This window comes from Monodon monoceros, unplaced genomic scaffold, assembly GCF_005190385.1.
Source record: "Monodon monoceros isolate NGI ecotype Baffin Bay Population unplaced genomic scaffold, NGI_Narwhal_1 Super_Scaffold_7, whole genome shotgun sequence".
Classification (NCBI taxonomy): Eukaryota; Metazoa; Chordata; class Mammalia; order Artiodactyla; family Monodontidae; genus Monodon; species Monodon monoceros.
The window spans coordinates 14,135,871-14,155,573 of record NW_021703784.1 but is presented as its reverse complement, the minus strand read 5'-3'; the positions used below and the strand labels follow the sequence as shown (position 1 = coordinate 14,155,573).

Here is a 19,703-nt window from a genome sequence, read left to right as displayed (position 1 = left end):
ATGAGTGATGACGTCAAGCATCTTTTGGCACTTAACTGGCCATGGAAGTATCCCCTTTGGTGAGGTGCCCGTTCAAGATTTTACAGAACTACAATATCTATCAAAGTAGGTGAATAATTGACAGAAACAGACAGGAGAGCAGAACCATCTTAAGAAACTCAGCAATGCACAAAACAGCCCAGCAGCCAGCTGTTTCAATTGCTAAGTAGCTACTACAATTAGTAAACCTGTTGCACCAGGTCGTTTAGATGAATAACTGAATTTTATATTCTAAACCAATTATTTAGATATCATAGAGCCCCCCACCTTAGACTCAGCAGTGAGAAGGGAATGCAGATAAGAGCCCTTTCCTGGGCTCTTAGCCCCAGCCTGAGAGGTTCCCTCACTCAACTCACTGACTGTTTTTCCTTCAATTACAGGATCCCGACAGCGATCAACCCCTGAACAGCCTTGGTAAGCTCAGGTCTGGCTTTCCTTTGTCTATCTCAGTTTCACTCAGTTACCAAGTAGATACTAGACCCCTCTTGCATGGTCCTCACCACCACCTCCAAGTGATAAATGCTACGGGAGACATCCATCCACCATTCAACAAACATGTATCAAGCAAGTGTCATCTCCAGGATTCATTCTAGAAGTAGGAGGCATGGTCTCTGGGGAAATAGAACCATCAAACCTAAAACGCCAACAGCAGTGATTTTCTAATTCATTCATTGTTACTTATTCTCTCATTCCTTCAACAATACTGTGAGTGCCTGCACGGGGTAGGCCCTGGGCTGGACACGGGACTACAGCAGTGAATACGACAGCCAAAGTCCCTGCCCTCATGGAGTTTACAGTCTGACCGTGCTGCCAAGGAACAAGCTGGACAAAGGTGTTTTCACTGGTAGAATAGAAAATGGCAGTGTTTGCCTGACTTACCAGAGAAAAATAAGTTAATAGATGAAGTATTCCCAAATATAGGGGATTATTTTCCTCCTGTTCCATTTTTTTAAACCATTGATACCTATGCCTGATAACCTGGATCAGCAAAACAAGTGAGCAGAGACAAATTAACATGACAGCTTCATAAGGAGATGACCAATCCCACTTACTTCGACGGCTTATTTATTTCAGGGTCACAAGTTAATAAAGATCACAAACGATATAATCTTCAGCAGGTAAAACAATGCCTAGTTTCTACTTTGGAATTTAATATATCAATATTCCGTGGTGTCCCCAAAGAACACTAGACATACAAGGGCTCCACCACCTGAGTAAGCCTGGGAACAGCCAAACCAGAAAACAATTAAGGGAGCTCGGGAGGGAGAAATCAGTGCCAAGTGAAGATTCTGAGGTTAAGAATCATTACAGGTTGTGCAAGGACCAGGGAGTGAAATGGCTCATGTGGAAATGAGGCTGGCGGACTAGCAGTGGGAAGTCCATTTGGCTGGGAGAGGGAAGCCAAATTACACTGCCTTTGAAAGCCCAGAGAAGAGGGTGATTCAGATACGGAAGTCATGGGGAGCCCTTGAGGGTTCTGGAGCAGAGACGTTATGGGATGAGAGCAATATGTCTGTCTGGCAGCATTGGGCAGGACAGGCTGGAGGAAGGAACAGTGGCAGGCAAGGAGGCTCTTCATAGCTCAGCGGGTTGGATAACTTTATAAACAATAAACTCTATGGACAATAAACCAAGAAAACCCTTCGCTTCCTGATGATGTTCTCCATGAGAACATCAGGGAGGCAGAGACATTGGGCCCTGGACAAGGGAACTCATCAAAGGACTCGCAATAAGTCATTCACTTCTGGGAAAACGAGCCAACCTTGTACCCCCAGGGGTAGGTGGTCAATGAAGAAATCATGCATGAATGAATGAACAGAATGTCTCCATGTCCATGGCGGCAGGAAAGAGGACAGTGCTGAACACTCACTGCTGGAACTTAAAAAACAATATTATTAAAAACCTACTCTGTTGCCAGGTCCTGATAATAACAGGCAATACCACCCCACATCTTCAGGGCCAGAGCTCTGTGTCTGAGGTTTAACCTCTCCCTATTGAGGAAACATAGAGTTTCCTACGCTTTCCCTATCAACACATCCAATGATATCCGCACTTATTAGGCACCAGTCTCTGGCAGGGTGCCATTCTCTGCTTTTGAACAGCTGAGGAAAGAGAGACAGAAACATAACTAGCCAACATTCCAGACAGAATAAAATAAGACCTGTAAGAAAGGCGGAAGGGATGTGCTGAAGAGAACAAGCAAAGAGCAAATCGTTTACTCATTTGACACATATTTCTTGAGTTCCTACTAGGGGCCAGGCACTGTTCTAGGCACCAGGGACTCAGCAGTGAACAAAACAGACAAAAATCCCCATCTTCCTGGAGACTTCATTTCAGGCAGGGTTGGGAGGGGCTAGATGATATACAAAATATGTAAAATATACAGTACATTAGAGGTGATAAATGCTTTGAAAAAATAAAACAGGGAAGGAGGATAGGAAATATTGGAAGATTGAATTTTAAATAGGGAGGTCAAAGAAGGCCTCAGTAAGAAAGTGACATCTGAAGAACAATTTGATGGAGGTAAAGGAGAAAGCCATGTGCAGATGAGGGGGAGGAGAGCTGGCCTATTGTTTTCCAGGGATTCTCAGGGTTGCTATAATTCCTGCCCTAGTTCTCCCTGGAGAAGTCCCCATGGCACCTCCCCAGCTTATTGCCTGCAAGGAGAGGGGACACCAAAGAGCCTACCCCTGATACTTTGTGAGAATTTAATCTTTCAAAGCCTTGCCATGTTCCATCTCCTTGGAGAGCCACATGAAGTGGACAATATAGTTATTATTGCCTCGGTTTTAGACATCAGTAGGTCCCTCCTGGTCTCCCGAACCCCAGACTCTCGCTCTAGTCCATCTCCTCCCTGATGAAAGAGTCATAGTTCTAAATATTAATGTGATCATATGTCTCTGCTGCTTAAAAGCTTTCCATGGTCCCTCACTGCCCTCAGGATAAAATCCAAACCCCTTAGCATGATAGTCAAGATCTCCACAAGCTGACTTTGCCAGCCCAGCTTCCACAACATGCTTTTACCCACCTTACATCGCAGGCACACCAGCAGCTCACAGCTCCCAACACCCAGGCCTTCACCAAGCTGGACCCACTCCTCCCTCTCCCATCTCCACCTAGAAAGGCCCACTTAACTGCCTTGATGGTGTCTGGTGGTACTGGCAATTGTGTCCTTGTTTGCCTCTTCCCCCAAATTGGAATCTCCTTAAAGACAGGACCTTTCTAGGGACTGGCTGTGTGTTGAACTGAGTTAGAGATGAAGGCCATTAGGTCACCTTCATTCACAAGTATTTATTAAGCTTCCACTAAGCACATACTGTGCTGGCAGCCCCTGCCCTCCTGGAGCTTATAGTTTAATCAAAAGACAAGTCAGGAAAGAGGATACATGATAGTAAAGGGAAAGGGTACGTGCCTCTCCTGGGACAGATGCAAGTTAGACTGGACAGGATGAAACATCCTAGAGCAGGCTGTCAAGACAAAGAGAAGGTGTCATGGACTAGAGGAACACCTGTGAAAGATGGACAAGCCTGGGTAAGTGAAAGGAGGTGGGGAGCCCCTATGCTGAGGAAGCTAAGACTAGTCTGCAGAAATAACCCCAGTATCAACCAAAACGGTCCCCAAAGTTTTCCTGGGCTCCGCACCAGGGGCTAGAGGGTGGGGAAGCTGTGGGCCTTGGCAGGGGGTGGCCTCCGAGTACTGACTGCAGGCTCTTCCCCTCCCCCTCACAGATGTCACCCCCCTGCGCAAATCCCGCACCTCCCTGGAGACCTTCAGAAAGGTGGGGATCCCCATCATCGCAGCATTGGTGGGCCTGCTGACCATCATGGCCGTGGCTGTCCTCAGTAAGTGGCAGCCCTCACCCCGGCCCCCATGCTGCCTTACTGCCCCCCCTCCACCCCTACAGCAAGTGGCAGCTCCCACCCACCCCTCCCCTGCCCTCACCTCAGAGCGCTCCCCACCTCAGCAGAGTCAAGGCCAGGTGATCGCATAGAGCTTTGTATCCACCCCTGCTCTGAAGGGAGCCTTCCTCTCAGAGTGAGAGGGAGATGAACTCAGCCCCCATCTACCCAGATGGATTCTATCCCAGATGATTTCTTCTGTGGGGAAAGCGCAGTTTGCACCAGTTACGAACCCACTCAGGCAATGGCACAGCAGCCAGGCCCCCTGCCTGCTCCTCCCCAAGTCTGCAGACATTGAGCAGGGTGGATCCGCAGCCCTGCTGGGAGGAGCAGGCAGCATGTCTGCTTATGCGGAGGGAGACAGGGAGGACGCATCGGGGAAGATGCCCAGGCAGACAGCCCCTCTCCCCACCTTGAGCTCTGGCTTCACCACGCCAGGAACCTGAGACCCACTGTTATTCCAGGCAGGCCACTCTGGAGCAAGGAAGAGTAAACTGAGCGAGCCCCGATTCCCACAGTCCCTCCCTTTCAGTCTGCACATCCTGTGACTGAGTCCCCATCTTCACCCACCCCCATAGTCACAGCAGGCTACTGACCACAGCTTTCACGCAGGAAGTAGGGCTGAGGGAACCAGACTAGGAATCAGGACACCTGGGTTGGGGATCCCGGCACTGCCCCTTCTTGCTGCTATGTGACCTTGAGTAAGTCCCTCAACCTCTCTTAACCTCAGTCTCCTCACCTGTAAAACATCCTGCCTCCCTCAGAGGGATATCAGAGAACCAATGAGGTAACGTGTGTAAAGTACCTGGATAAAAACCAAGTTGTGCAAAAGTGTAGGTTATCACGTAGTGTGTAGAGATGTGGCCGAGGCCATGTGTTTGCTCACCAGGCCAGGACGGCCTTCCAGGAGCCTGCAGCAGCCTTCAACTCGTTGGAGGACGCTCAGAGATCATCCGGTCCAATGCCTCATTCTCCAGTTGGGCACTGAGGCAGTGTGGCAGTCGAGGACAGGGCTAGGACAGGTCCCCAAGCCCTGACTGGGCAGGTCCATTTCTACTTCGTGGCGGTGGAAATGTAGATACACAACACAAACACCACCCAGATCCCTGAGTGCCCGATCAGGACGTGAGATGCACATAACTCCAAATCATTCCTCTTGACCTTGGCTGGCCCAAAGCGGCGGTGGGTGCGCAGCGGCATCAGCAGATTTACTGTCCTAGGCCAGTTAGGCTCAGACTAATATTAAGATGAGCCTGCCTACTCTGAGCACGTACCCTGCCATAGTGGAGAGAGAAGACAGGGCCAGGTTCAGGGTGATCCAAGGCAGGTACAAGTACATAATGTAGAGTCGGGCTCTCCCTGTCCCAGAAGGCCCTTTGCAGCTTCCAACCCGAGACCCCCAGGTTCTGCAACCAGAGGAGGTAACGTGAACTTCCATCCTGGGCTGGGCTCCCTCAACCTTTTGGCTTCTGCGGACTCAACTGGTGACGCTGTGTCCTGGCTTCACCCCAGGAGGCAGGAGGGACCCCTCCTCACCCAGGCTTCTGACCACGAACCAAACTCTGAAAGTCCAAGAAATATCTGACTGACCTGCCCCTTCTCCCTTGCTTCTCAAACCAGGAGCATCGGAGCCATAAGATCACATTTTGAGCTCCTTCAGGGAAGGTGTGGAGAGGCAGCAAAGAGCTTTAGAACTAGACAGACACTGATCAAAATCCTGGCTCCAACACCTGACTGCTACATGGCCTTGGGAAATAAACCCTAACTCTCTAAACCTCCATTTCCTTATTTGTAACGGGAGTTCATAATGGCACCTGCCTCCAAAAGTTGTTGTCAGGATTCCAGGTGACAGTGCAAGGAAAGCACTTAGCAGTGATAAGCAGGGCCATCATCAGACTTGTGACCACCACTCCTAGGGTCGGCCAGGGGTGATGCTGGGCTGCAGAGTGGAGCTTCAGGCCAAGGGAGAGTTCAGTCAGGCAGAAGGAGCTAGGACAGTTTGGAAAGTATGGAAATATCTGTTCCCAGAAGACTTTTTTTTTTTTTACAATATTTTCTTGGCTTTTTTTTCTTAACATCTTTATTGGAGTATAATTGCTTTACAATGTTGTGTTAGTTTCTGCTGTATTACAAAGTGAATCAGCTGTACATATACATATATCCCCATATCCCCTCCCTCTTGTGTCTCCCTCCCACCCTCCCTATCCCACACCTCTAGGTGGTCACAAAGCACTGAGCTGATCTCCCTGTGCTATGTGGCTGCTTCCCACTAGCTAGCTATTTTACACTTGGTAGTGTATATATGTCAATGCTACTCTCTCACTTCCTCCCAGCTTACCCTTCCCACCTGTGCCCTCAAATCCATTCTCTATGTCTGCGTCTTTATTCCTGTCCTGCTCCTAGGTTCATCAGAATCATTTTTTTTAGATTCCATATATATGTGTTAGCATGCGGTATTTGTTTTTCTCTTTCTGACTTACTTCACTCTGTATGACAGACTCTAGGTCCACCCACCTCACTACAAATAACTCAATTTCGTTTCTTTTTATGGCTGAGTAATATTCCATTGTATATATGTGCCACAACTTCATTATCCATTCATCTGTCAATGGACATTTAGGGTGCTTCCATGTCCTGGCTATTGTAAATAGGGCTGCAATGAATATTGTGGTACAGGTCTCTTTCTGAATTATGGTTTTCTCAGAGTATATGCCCAGTAGTGGGATTGCTGGGCCATATGGTAGTTCTATTTTTAGTTTTTTAAGGAACCTCCATACTGTTCTCCATAGTAGCTGTATCAATTTACATTCCCATCAACAGTGCAAGAGGGTTCCCTTTTCTCCACACCCTCTCCAGCATTTATTGTTTGTAGATTTTTTGATGGCCATTGTGACCTGTGTGAGGTGATACCTCATTGTAGTTTTGATTTGCATTTCTCTAATAATTAGTGATGTTGAGCAGCTTTTCATGTGCTTCTTGGCCATCTGTATGTCTTCTTCGGGGAAATGTCTATTCAGGTCTTCTGCCCATTTTTGGATTGGGTCGTTTGTTTTTTTGTTATTGAGCTGCATGAGCTGCCTGTATATTTTGGAGATTAATCCTTTGCCAGTTGCTTCATTTGCAAATATTTTCTCCCATTCTGAGGGATGTCTTTTCGTCTTGTTTATGGGTTCCTTTGCTGTGCAAAAGCTTTGAAGTCTCATTAGGTCCCATTTGTTTATTTTCGTTTTTATTTCCATTTCTCTAGGAGGTGGGTCAAAAAGGATCTTGCTGTGATTTATGTCATAGAGTGTTCTGCCTATGTTTTCCTCTGAGAGTTTGATAGTGTCTGGCCTTACATTTAGGTCTTTAATCCACTTTGAGTTTATTTTTGTGTATGGTGTTAGGAAGTGTTCTAATTTCATTCTTTACTATGTAGCTGTCCAGTTTTCCCAGCACCGCTTATTGAAGAAGCTACCTTTTCTCCATTGTATATTCTTGCCTCCTTTATCAAAGATAAGGTGACCATATGGGCGTGGGTTTATCTCTGGGCTTTCTATCCTGTCCCATTGATCTATATTTCTGTTTCTGTGCCAATAACATACTGTCTTGATTACTGTAGCTTTGTAGTATAGTCTGAAGTCAGGGAGCCTAATTCCTCCAGCTCCATTTTTCTTTCTCAAGATTGTTTTTGCTATTCGGGGTCTTTTGTGTTTCCATACAAATTGTAAAATTTTTTGTTCTAGTTCTGTGAAAAATGCCAGTGGTAGTTTGATAGGGATTGCATTGAATCTGTAGATTGCTTTGGGTAGTACAGTCGTTTTCACAATGTTCAATCTTCCAATCCAAGAACGTGGTATATCTCTCCATCTGTCTGTATCGTCTTTAATTTCTCTTATCAGTGTCTTCTAATTTTCTGCATACAGGTCTTTTGTCTCCTTAGGTAGGTTTATTCCTATATATTTTATTCTTTTTGTTGCAATGGTAAATGGGAGTGTTTCCTTAATTTCTCTTTCAGATTTTTCATCACTAGTGTATAGGAATGTAAAAGATTTCTGTGCATTAATTTTGTATCCTGCTACTTTACCAAATTCATTGATTAGCTCTAGTGGGTTCTGGTAGCATCTTTAGGATTCGCTATGTATAGTATCATGTCATCTGCAAACAGTGACAGTTTCACTTCTTCTTTTCCGATTTGGATTCCTTTTATTTCTTTTTCTTCTCTTATTGCCGTGGCTAAAACTTCCAAAACTATATTGCATTTTCTGAGGACTTAAAAAACACTAGACTCCTTCCCATCATCTAAGACAGCAAAGGAGCAATAGAATTTTGAAGGTAGGAGGCAGAAGACAAAAACAAAGCAAAACACCAACCTCCTAATGGGTCTTTCAACCCCAGATAAAAACACCAAATCCTAGAACTGCACTTGATAGTGATGAGACACTTTCACAACCACCAGCTCATCAAACATTCTCTGCAACCCTGTGAGGCCCAGAAAGGGGAAGCGATTGGTCTAAATCCACACAGTAGGTGGCAGAGCCAGAACTCAGGTCTTCAGACTCCAGGCCCAACGCTGTCTTCTCCCTCCGCAGAGGCACTGTGCCAGCACTTGGGGTTGGGAGGCTAGTGGGGACTGTTTCTAAATTGCTCCCCATACGTGATCTTGATTGACTCCTCAGCCATCTTTAGGGACGGGACAGATGTTATTATCTCCGTTTTACAGATGAGGAAACTGAGGCTCAGGACCAAGAACACCAGCTCCTAAGTGACAGAACTGGGCCTGGAACCCACATCTGCCTGTCTCCAGGCCCAGCATGTTTTCAGGGAAACAATCTCTCCTGCCCCTGGGCTGCCTGCTTGACCGTCAGCCCTCTCTGCCCCTCCCTGCCCTTGTCTTCCAGTCAAGGTGGTTCTGGACAATTACTTCCTCTGTGGGCAGCCCCTCCACTTCATCCCGAGGGGGCAGGTGTGTGACGGCCAGCAGGACTGTGCCTCAGGGGAGGATGAGCAGCACTGTGTCAAGGAATTCCCCGATGGGCCTCCAGTGACAGGTGAGTCCAGGGGCTGTGGGGCCAGGGGAGTGGGAAGGGCAGGAAGTCGACTCAGGTCCCCTTGGTCCACTGCACAGCATCTGCCACCTGACTAGTCACTTTCCTTCCCCGTTGTAAGGTTCTTAAAAACAGGATCATGTCTTGTCTACTAGGTCCCCAATACTTAACATGCAAACACTCAGTAAATTCTGATGGACAAATGTGGGCCAGAGGGGACAGGAAATCGTAACTGAGCCTGCCCCATTCCTGCTGCTCCTGGGTGCTGAATGGAATGACCTCAGGGAGTTCCCTCCTTTCTCTGAAATCTGTTATTTCAAGGGGACTAGAAAGAGACCATTAAGGCCGTTAGCCAGCTATTGATCCCTCTATTCATTAGGTAAGTGTTTATTGTAACACATTATGGAACAAGAGTGAGCTAGGTGCTTCAAAGAATACTGAGATGTTTCAAACAGGAAAACCCATGTTATTTCTTGGACTGTTCTAGCCCAACTTGATCCACCTATTACTTGGGCTCTGAAAAGAAAAGACAGCCCAGGACACGGGTGATGGGGCCTTTTGTGGGGCAAGGCTGAGTAACTTCCTGTGTATATGCTCTTTTTTATGTGTATTTGCTCTTTTTTATCAGAAGTCAAATGCCTATGGGCCCTGCCACCCTACTGCCAATAGCACTCCCCTCTCTGACCTTACACGGTAAAAGAGCGACATTCCTCTTTGAGAAGTTTTCCCAGGCTAGGCAAGCTGTGTGAACTATGGGTAGGGAAGCCACGTAATACATCATCAAAACTTATACATATAAAGAGCTATTAATAATTATGCCAGGGCAAAGGTCAAAATGCAGATTGTCCCCGGGACATCTGGTCACCCTAGCTACCGTCAGAATGAGACTCAATCTGGCAAAGCCAAATGGAGGAACTTCCCTTGAGGTTGAAAGGGTTGGTGCTCTGTGATACTCCCCAGTCCCTGGTAGGGTTTGGGCTACCGGTTTGGGCTGGTCACATGATGAATTCTCTGGGAGACAGGCCAAATGGGTCCCTGCCCTGAGCTGACCCGGGTTCCTCCCCTTCCAGTCCGCCTCTCCAGGGACCGATCCACCCTGCAGGTGCTGGACCTGGCCACAAAGAACTGGGCCTCCGCCTGTTTCGACAACTTCACAGAAGCTCTGGCCAAGACAGCCTGTGGGCAGATGGGCTATGACAGGTACCCAGCCCAAGGCTCTGGAGGCTGTCACCTCACGCCATGACCTCTCTCCCTTTCTTTCTTCCTTCCTCTTTCCCTTTTCCTCTCCTTCCTTCCTCTTTCCTTAAAAATATAGGTATTCGAGTCAGACAGAGCTGCTTTCGAAGCACTTTCCCTTATGAGCAGCAGCATAAAGTTAAATCTTCTAAGCCTCAACATGTTCAAGAGTTACTGGGGGAAGAGTTACTGGGGGAAGAGTTACTGGGGGAAGCAATACCAACCTCACAGGATGGTTAAGAGGCACCAGAGAGAGGATATCTGCCCCACCACCCCCCCACCCCCCCACACACACGGTTCAAGCTCCTTTGCAATCCTTTCCTTTCCTTTCCTCCTCAATCCTCACTCCTTCTTGGCTTGGCAAGTCGCTGTCCCTGCCCCAGAATACAAAAGTCTTATTTACTTATTCAAAGTCCCATTGGTTAAAATTTAGTTTAAATGAACCTGATTTCACCGGGCCTCTTCAGCAATCTGTTTTCTCAGCAAATTTCAAAAGCAGTTTTAAATCTTCAGTGTATGAAAAAGGATATAATTATAAGAAGGGTAATTAGCATTACGTATTTATATTCATTTGATCTTGGCAAAAACCAGAAAGGTAGTTATTATTCTATCTATTTTAGAAGTAGGTTCAAAGAAGGTAAGTAACTTGCTTGGATAGTAGCTGGGAGCGAGAGGGCTGGCATTTGTGCCCAAGACCCCCTAATTCCTGGGCATCAGAAGCATCTCTGTTTCTCGGTTGGGTAATTCTCTCTTCTCTGGAGGTTTCATTTATAAAGGGAGGGGAGGGGAAACAGTTGATCACTCAGAGCCTAACTGGAGAGGATAGAAAAGAACCCATGAATTCAGTTGCACAGGGGATAATCTCTTCCTGGCAAGCCCCCAACTTCAGGATCCTGAGAAACTGGACGCAGAGACTAGGTAGAAATGATAAATCTTAAGCAGACCTCATCTATCAGTCAATCACAGAACCCGCTTCCATCAATCCCTAGAGCAGCCTCAGGCCCTTTTTCAGTAAGTGCTGCGGGCAGCCATTACTGATCCATCAGACCTATTTGCCCCTCCTGCTGTCTGGTTATCAGGCTTCTCCTGCTCTCTGCCCTCCATGGGGTGCAACATCCAGTACCCGCTGAAGAGGATACCCTACCACCTTCATTTTCAAGGAGAGCTGGGAAGGCACGTCCTGTCCCTGCCGTCTCCCCTCCCCCAGCAGCCACCCCAGCCCAGCCTTCTGGCTGCAGCCCCCCCTCCTCCCTACTGCAGTCCAGCCAACTGCAGCGTCAGCTGTACCAGCATAGCAGGCTGCAGCTTGATTATGAAACCAGGGTGTCTCCAGGGGCTCTTAAGGTAAAAGGCTCCTGCAATTTCTGTCCTTCTGGAGCTCTTTAAGGCACCAAGCCATCTCTATCTTGAGCTCTACAAGATCAAAGCTGGTCAGAATTATTCATCAGGATGTAACTGGTGAACAGAGGCTAACTCTCCTGGGAATGTCCATTTCCACCATGAGATTCCTCCTTCTGGGTCTCAAGATTTCCCTGGCTAGGAGGCCCTTTTTGTCCCAGGACCACAAAACCCTAGATGGCTCAACGTGGGAAGGACTCTAGAGATCATCTGGTCCACCCATCATTTTATAGAGAGGAAAACTGAGGCTTGGAGAGACCCAGAGAGGGAATATGACCTACCAAGGGTACATAGCAAGCTAGTGTCAGAGCCAGGACAAGAACCTCAGTCCTGAGGGCTCTCAGCACAAAACCCCACACTGCTAGACTTCAGTCTTCCAGGTGCCTTGCCTGGGTCATCCAGATTCCTGGCTGGGAATGTGAGAATGTGCCAGTCAGCCAGTGCCTCAGGTTGACCCGAGCCTGCATACAGAGTTTATACCAGCTCTGTATAGCATGGCTGGATGGGGAAGGATAGGAGAGATGGGAAAGAGGCAGATTCAGTGCAGGTACCATCAGAAAGATGGGATTAATCAGGGAACCCTTCCTGGAGGAGGGAAGACTTACACCCAAGGTTTGATAAAGACAAGCATGGACTAGAGGAGAGGAAGAGGGAGAGTGGTCCAAATGAGAGAAATGTTTGTCTAGATGCATGTGAAGCCTGATCTTGGCCTGTCCTACCTCCAAAGGGACCATAAATGTACCCCACTACCAAATTTAGACCAGATGCCTTGTTTGGAGAGCAACATATCCACATTCAGTTCCCTCCAAGGTGAGGGGAGAGCTAACCTGGTTCCTTTGCCTCCTTGTCCCCCTCGCTGTGAACCAGAAGAAACCGCTGGGACATTTGGAATAGGGACAGAGCTGGGAGTTATAAAAGGACATCCGTAACATTTCTCCAGGGCTCTGGGTTCAGGACCAGGCTTCCCTGCCTGAGAAAGCAAGTCCACATCAGCACTGTGCCCAGGGCTGAATCCTGGGATGCCAAGGGACCATCCCTTGTCATCTAGCAAAGCAGTCACCACCCTCACTGACCAAGGCCACCTCCACTCCCCTGCCACGCCGTACTCAGAATTCTCTGCGGCCCCCTCTCCTGGGAGTGGGGACTACTTCTACCCTCTTGGTCTAAACTCCTGCCCCAGCTCACATCTCTCCCTCCCTCTCTTTCTCTCCCAACATAAGCAGCAAACCCATCTTCAGAGCCGTGGAGATTGGCCCAGCCCAAGACCTGGATGTTGTCAAAATCACAGAGAACATGCAAGAGCTTCAGGTGCGAAACTCAAGCGGGTAAGTGAGAGGACACCTCTGGCCCACAAAGGCTCACATGTGGACGATGCCATCGGGGCTGCAGCCAGCCCACCCTGAACAGACTTAGCAAGAGAAACTTAAGCCAGACAACAAAAAGAACTCCTGGCCAGGCAGACTGTCAGATACCAGAAGCTAGAGCATCACATTTCTGAGAGGTTTTCTGTATTGACTCTTTGTTTTAATACAAGGGGCAGCTGGACAAAGTGTGCTGTCCACAAGCTGGTGGCCTTTCATCAAATAAGAAAACCAAATTTGTTTCCTATGGCCTTATGTTCCCTATTAAGCCCAAGAGGCAAGGTTCCAAAGGCCACTTTGTCCTTCCTGCCTCTCATCCAGGCCAGAGTGAGCCCTCCCCACATTTCCAGCTCTCCAGAGGAGAAGCTGCTCGGCCTCTGTCAATGTACCATTCCCGTGCCTACCACCCCGAGTCAGAGCCGGGCATCTTCTACAGGAAAACTGTCACCCTGCAGCAAAGTGACTCAGAGAGGATGCTGGCTTCTTAGCATCCAGGGATGTTGCTGAGGGCTGCTTATTCATCAAAGAGTAAATCTTGAAAAGGATAGGAATAGGAGCAGAATGATCATTTGCCTGGAATTTCATCGAAATCCCATTCCTCCTCTGTTTGGAGAGCCCGCAGTGCAGCAGACACTGCCCCAGCCTCTGCTCTCTTCCATCTCAGGCTGCCAAGAGCCCGGGGTGGGCTGTGACTCAGGCAGGGCCCAGCACATAGTAGATGCTTAACAGTAGTGCTGTAGAATCCAATTGCATTAAATCGCACTGAACTGGGTGCAAGTACGGTGTCTATACAGCCCCACCATTCAGGTTCCATACTTCCTGGCTCCTGGGAGGGGACTTTAATCAATAGTGCTGGGAGACCTGAGTCCCTGCCTCCCAGCCAAGGGACAAGCAGAAACCACAGGACGCCTGTGTCTCCCTTCCAGCCCCTGTCTCTCAGGCTCCCTGGTTTCCCTGCAGTGCATTGGTGAGTACGCCCCATCTCTGAGGGTTTGGGTCCTGGGCCAGCAATAAGCAGGGAAGAAGAACTTCATCCTCATTCTTAAATCCCTCAGACTCCAGGTGTCACTCTGTTTTGTCCCAACCTTACTCCCTTGGCCCTGGGCTTGTAGGTAACGCTCCTTCGAGAGGTTGACAGTAAGAACTCCCTCTTACTGTCCACACACAGTCCCACAACCTGGGCAGAGACCCAGGAGAGAGAGTAGGAAAACCGGAAAGGGCAGGATTGGGCTTCCACCCCCTCCCACCCCTGGCCAGGGCCCACATAACCTCCTTTGTCACAATCAGCTCATCTGTCCAAGATCTGATTACCCACACCCCATTTAGCAAAGATTCGTCAAATGTTACAGTGTATCAGCACTGCCAGGCCTCTGTCCTCAGGAGCTAATGGCTGAGCAAAGAGAGAGGTGCAAGGCCACGTGCAGGAATTACCAAGCTGAGCAGTGGTCCCAGCTGACATGCTTCAGAGAGAGCTGCACCTGGGGTGGGGCGGGGGGAGGGTCAGGAGACCTGGGCACCAGGTCCACTGGCTTCCAGTGTGACCTTGAGTAATTCACCTGACCTCTCTGAAGTTCATCTTCCCAAGAAGCCCTTTAGTCCGACTACCCAAGAGGATCCCGGGAGACCCCCTAGCTCTGAGAGGAGATCAGAAGGCAAAACAAGCACTGTAGCCCTGCTCATCCCACCAGCCTCATGGGAGGACCGAGGAGAGCCTGGCAGGATGGCCAGAAACTGGGCCGCCTGAGAGGAGAAAGGTCATCCTCACTGCCTTTGCAGTTTAACAGTGTATATGCTTCCTTGTGGGATGCTAAGACTCTTAGCTATTATCATGTGACCCCCACGATACCTAGTGAGTGAGGGCTGACCCGTGGGGGCTGGTCAATGAATGAATGAATGAATGTTCACATCACTCGACGTGCTAAGCTGAACAACCCTGGAGTCACAAAGAGGCTTAAGCCACAGACCCTCCCTTGAGGAGCCTTCTGTCTCATTGGGAAGACAAAACCGAACCACGTCAACAAGAAAAGCTGGCCAACACCCAGGCAGGCTGTGGAAATGCCAAGAGAGGAAAATCCCCAGGGATTACGTGACCTGGAGGAGGTGCCCAGGCTAAACATCACAGAATGAACTGTAGGCTCCAGGAAGGGAGGGACCATGTCCATCTCTCTGTCTTGTCCACCACTCTCTTCCCAGCATCCTTGAGACACTGTAGGCACACAATTCACATTTGCTGAATGATCGGTGATCTAGATAAACAGGAGAGGAGACAGCATCTCAGGGACAGGCCCCTCCTGGAGCAAAAACAGAAAGACTTTTTAGGGAGCTAGCAGCAGATCGATTTGGCTAGACAGAAACTTTATATAAGGACAGCAGAAGGCTGCCAGAAGGGGGAATTTAAACTCTTCCCTACAGACAAAGGGGGATGCTGAGGGGCTCTGAGTCGGGGAGCGAGGTGACATGTAGAAAACAGTGTTTGGAATTAGATGGTATTTGAAAAGCCCCTGCCAGGCATAGGCCCAAAAAGGGTGGTAGCCTTTCCCCCTTAGAACCACCACTGTGGCAGCGACTGCCAGAAGGATTGGAGAAGCTGAGAACAGGACGGGGAGGTGGAACTGGAGGTTTTTTTAAGAGTTTGCGAGTCAGATGTGAGAGCCAGGAGAGTGGGATGTGAAAGAGGGAACAGGATGTCAAATTGGGAGACTCTCTCAGCAGGGGGAAGGGACTTGGAGAAAGGTGAGTTCAGGATGGGAAGATCCATTTCTGGAACTTTCTTCCCACTCTCCAATCCCAAAGCAGCCTGTGGGCGTCTGTTTACTGTTACTCAGTGGGAGGAGCTGGGGACACCCTTTGGGGCAGGACTTTCATAATTCTGCGTCCCTGTTTAGTTTGAAGGTCATGAACGCCGGCACAATGGACACGCCCATGTTCACAATATCAACTCCTAAACTCAAACAAAGCGGAAAAAACAAAAAAAAGGAGAGGGAGATGGGGGGAAAGCCTGTGGTCTGGGACACTCAATGTCTCCCTGTGAATAATTCAAAATTGGCGTGGTCCTCCCACCCCGACCCAGCCCCCGGTCCCAGTCCTAAGGGCCCTGCTCAGGATAGACTGGGGGCTCTAAGGAGTGGGGACTCCACTCGCAAGAGTCTGACTCCTGCTTTCTCCCTCCTTGCTACTGAGCCCAGCCTGCGGAAGGAGCCTGAAGGTCCCTCGGGTGGTGGGTGGGGAGATGGCCTCTGTGGATTCTTGGCCGTGGCAGGTCAGCATCCAGTATGACAAACAACACATCTGTGGAGGGAGCATCCTGGACCCGCACTGGATCCTCACGGCAGCCCACTGCTTCTGGTAAGGCCCACACGAGGGCGCCTCGGGGGTCAGAGCCACAGAGGGGCCTGAGTGCCTGGGTCCCCTGTCTCCCAACTTGTTTTCTGATGCCCTCCCCCACCCCACCCCTTCCCCTAAAGACCATGCACCAGGGTGTGGCCACCCCAGTGAGACACTGGACATGATGTCCTTTGTTAGGCCTCGGGGGTCTGAGCAGAGCTGGTCACCAAGGCTGACCTCTTCCCTTCCAGGTGTGAAGCCACCAGGTACCCAGTGCCCTCACTCTACCCCCATATCATTCACTGCACAGAAGCTCTTCTCATCTGCCTGGAGTCCTGAGAACTCTCTCCCTTTTTGCCAGTCTTCCAGGAAGGGGTTCCAGGTCCAGAGTCACTGCCATTCCTTCATTATATTCAGAAACTTAAAAAAAAAAAAAAAAAAAAAGGATAGATTCTCTTACAGGCCAGTAGAGACAGGAGACAGGACTGCCCATACCTCTGGGGAAAGACTGCTCCAGGTCCTCTTCACCTTCACTCATTCATTCATTCATTCATTCATTCATTCAACACCTATGAGTACCTACTAGGTACTATGTACCCTCATGCATTAGACTCCATCACTGCCTTGGAGGAGCACGCAGTGTAGGCCTGTCATTTTTAACCTTTTTGGAGAATCTGACAAAAGCTATAAACCTTTCCCTGGAAAATCACTCCCGCACACTCAGCTGTGTCTGGTGTTGGGAGGAAGACAAGCGCAAGTACCGCGTGAGTAGCAGAGCCAGTAAAAGGCACTGGAGGAGAGAGTGTCAGGACCCAGAGCTCAGGCACTGGGAACAGCCCCTTCCCCAGCCCTCCAGTTAGAAGTTTCTTCGGGAAGGTTTCACCAGGGAAAAGGATCAAATTCCCCTTTAGAATTTGACCTGTGGTAGGTGATTCCTCAGACTGCCCCTTCTCCACCACCCCTGCCCTCACCATCATTACCTCCCAAGGCAGGGGCAGCCAACACCCCACTCCCCAGGGCCCTGGGGACCCAGCCTCTGGCAAAGCCTCCTCATGCTTGGCTCAGTCTTGAACCGCACTGTCTCCGTCCCCAGGAAGCATCTCGATGTGTCCAACTGGAAGGTGATGGCAGGCTCAGACAAACTGGGCAACTTCCCATCCCTGCCTGTGGCCAAGATCTTCATCATCCAGCCCAACATCACGTCCCCCAAAGAGCAGGACATGGCCCTCGTGAAGCTGCAGCTCCCGCTCACGTTCTCCGGTGAGAGCTGGCACCTGGGAACAGAACTCCAACTCTGCCACTAGCTCATTCACTAAGCGGCCTTGGGCACATCACTTCTCTCCCCAAGACCTCAGTTTGCCTATTGTTTCTTGCAAATGTATCGGCCTAACATCATGGAAGCCATGAGGCCTCCCCGAGCTATCAGCTGACACCCGACCCCACCCCTGCCAGATTCTTCCAAGGTCTGTTTTCTCCCCGTGCAGCACCTCAAGTGAGAATCACAGACTCATCCAATCTTGGAGTTGTGAGGGACCTAAAAGATGACCTAATTCATCCTCCACCCCGACCAATGGCAAGAGCCTGCACAATCTCCCTGCCAAGGGGTCACTGGGCCCATTTGCTCTCCTCCAGGGGCAGGGACTCATTACTGTTAAGGCAGCCCATCTCTGTTCGATGACTCATGTTTACATTGGGTAGTATTTACATCAGCCTTTCCAATGGTAGCTTCCACAGGACACTGGTCCCTTGGGTAAAAAAGGGTTCCATTCTCATATAAGTTTGGAAAACATTTTTGTACTATAGCTCTCTTCCTGGAGCACATTAGTATATTAATGATATGAGAAGTTTTTTTAAATTTGTTTAACTCACATTTTCTAAACTTCTTTGACCACAGAACCTTTTTCTCATGCCACTTCTATTAACATCCCATGAAATGTACGTTACAGAAACCATGGTGCCAACACTTACAGAGGGCTTAGCTGCCAGGCTCTCCTGAACCTTGGGTCCCCTCTTCCTCTTTGCTCCTGGTAGACACAGTCAGGCCCATCTGCCTGCCCTTCTCTGATGAGGAGCTCCCTCCAGCCACCCCACTCTGGATCATCGGATGGGGCTTTACAGAAGAGAACGGAGGTAAGTCCCAGGCTCAGGACCACAGGACTAAGTGAGCAGCTCCTGAAAGTGATGGGAAGGAGGACCATCCTTTAGAAAAACCTATCCTGGAGGTCCAAGCACCAAGGTACCAGGCAACCCAGAGAATATCCTGGGCTGGGGTTGAAGGCAAGAATGGGAATGTGAGTGTGTTTTCAACCTGCAGGGAAGATATCTGACATACTGCTGCAGGCATCTGTCCAGCTCATTGACAGCACTCGGTGCAATGCAGAGGATGCGTACCAGGGGGAGGTCACCGAGAAGATGCTGTGTGCAGGCATCCTGGAGGGCGGTGTGGACACCTGCCAGGTGGGGTCTCCAAGGATCATGAGGGAATTATAGAGATAGGGGATGTCTGCCCTGAAGAAAAAGCTCAGAGGATGAATGCCCCCCATGAAGTCTTGCATATGGTGGGCACTCACTATGTGATGAAGGGAGGAAGGAGGAGAGGGAGGGAAGGACTATAGTCAGATAAAGATATAAAGACAGATGGATGGATAGATAGATAGACAGATAGATAGATAGAAGCAGAAAGATTTCAAATGTATATTTCACATGCAAAGATGATGTTACACTCCCCAACCGCTCTTTTTTTTTTTTTTTTTTTTTTTGGTTTTTTTGGGTTTTCTTTGTTTTGCGCGGGCTTTCTCTTGTTGCGGAGACAGTGCGCGAACTTCTCATTGTCGTGGCTTCTCTTGTTGCAGAGAACGGGCTCTAGGCGCACGGGCTTCAGTAGTTGTGGCATGTGGGCTCAGTAGTCGTGGCTCGCGGGCTCTAGAGCGAAGGCTCAGTAGTTGTGGTGCACGGGCTTAGTTGCTCTGCGGCATGTGGGATCTTCCACGACCAGGGCTCGAACTCGTGTCCCCTGCATGAGCAGGTGGATTCTTAACCACTGTGCCACCAGGGAAGTCCTCCCCACCCGCTCTTACTTCCCATCATTTAAAAGAGTATGAGCCCCTAGAGGGCAGGAACCCCAGGTCTGTTTTCTCTACAGCTGTCCTCAAGCTGCTGAACTACATTAGAGAAAACCCATCTTATGCTGGATGAGCCCTGGTGCACCATCCCCTCAGCCCATCCCACTGGCCAATCCCTGAATATATTCTCACATACCCACCCAGAGGATTTTCTGGACCTTTTTCATTAAAACCCCAAACCCTACTCCCACGCCCATTCTCAGTCATTAAATTCCTTCACTCGAGAGGCATCTCTTACTCTCTTGATGACTTGATGTCAGGTAAATGCTGAACTTTGGGGACATTGTCTTCCCTCAG

General features: G+C 49.2%; 1 protein-coding gene across 2 annotated transcripts in view; it reads left to right on the top strand.

Annotated features, from left to right (window-relative positions):
- TMPRSS4 (transmembrane serine protease 4) overlaps nt 1–19,703 on the top strand; it is a 37,835-nt gene that overhangs the window by 15,726 nt on the left and 2,406 nt on the right. Inside the window, exons 2-11 of one of the 2 annotated variants that reach the window (XM_029206960.1) lie at nt 420–453; nt 3,768–3,881; nt 8,819–8,968; nt 10,036–10,165; nt 12,823–12,924; nt 13,887–13,927; nt 16,146–16,305; nt 17,378–17,544; nt 18,316–18,414; nt 18,599–18,741. In XM_029206960.1, the coding sequence (XP_029062793.1) occupies nt 420–453; nt 3,768–3,881; nt 8,819–8,968; nt 10,036–10,165; nt 12,823–12,924; nt 13,887–13,927; nt 16,146–16,305; nt 17,378–17,544; nt 18,316–18,414; nt 18,599–18,741 (1,140 nt within the window). Of the gene's footprint in view, nt 1–419; nt 454–3,767; nt 3,882–8,818; nt 8,969–10,035; nt 10,166–12,819; nt 12,925–13,886; nt 13,928–16,145; nt 16,306–17,377; nt 17,545–18,315; nt 18,415–18,598; nt 18,742–19,703 lie in introns of both variants that reach the window. The other variant, XM_029206961.1, reaches the window with a different exon arrangement.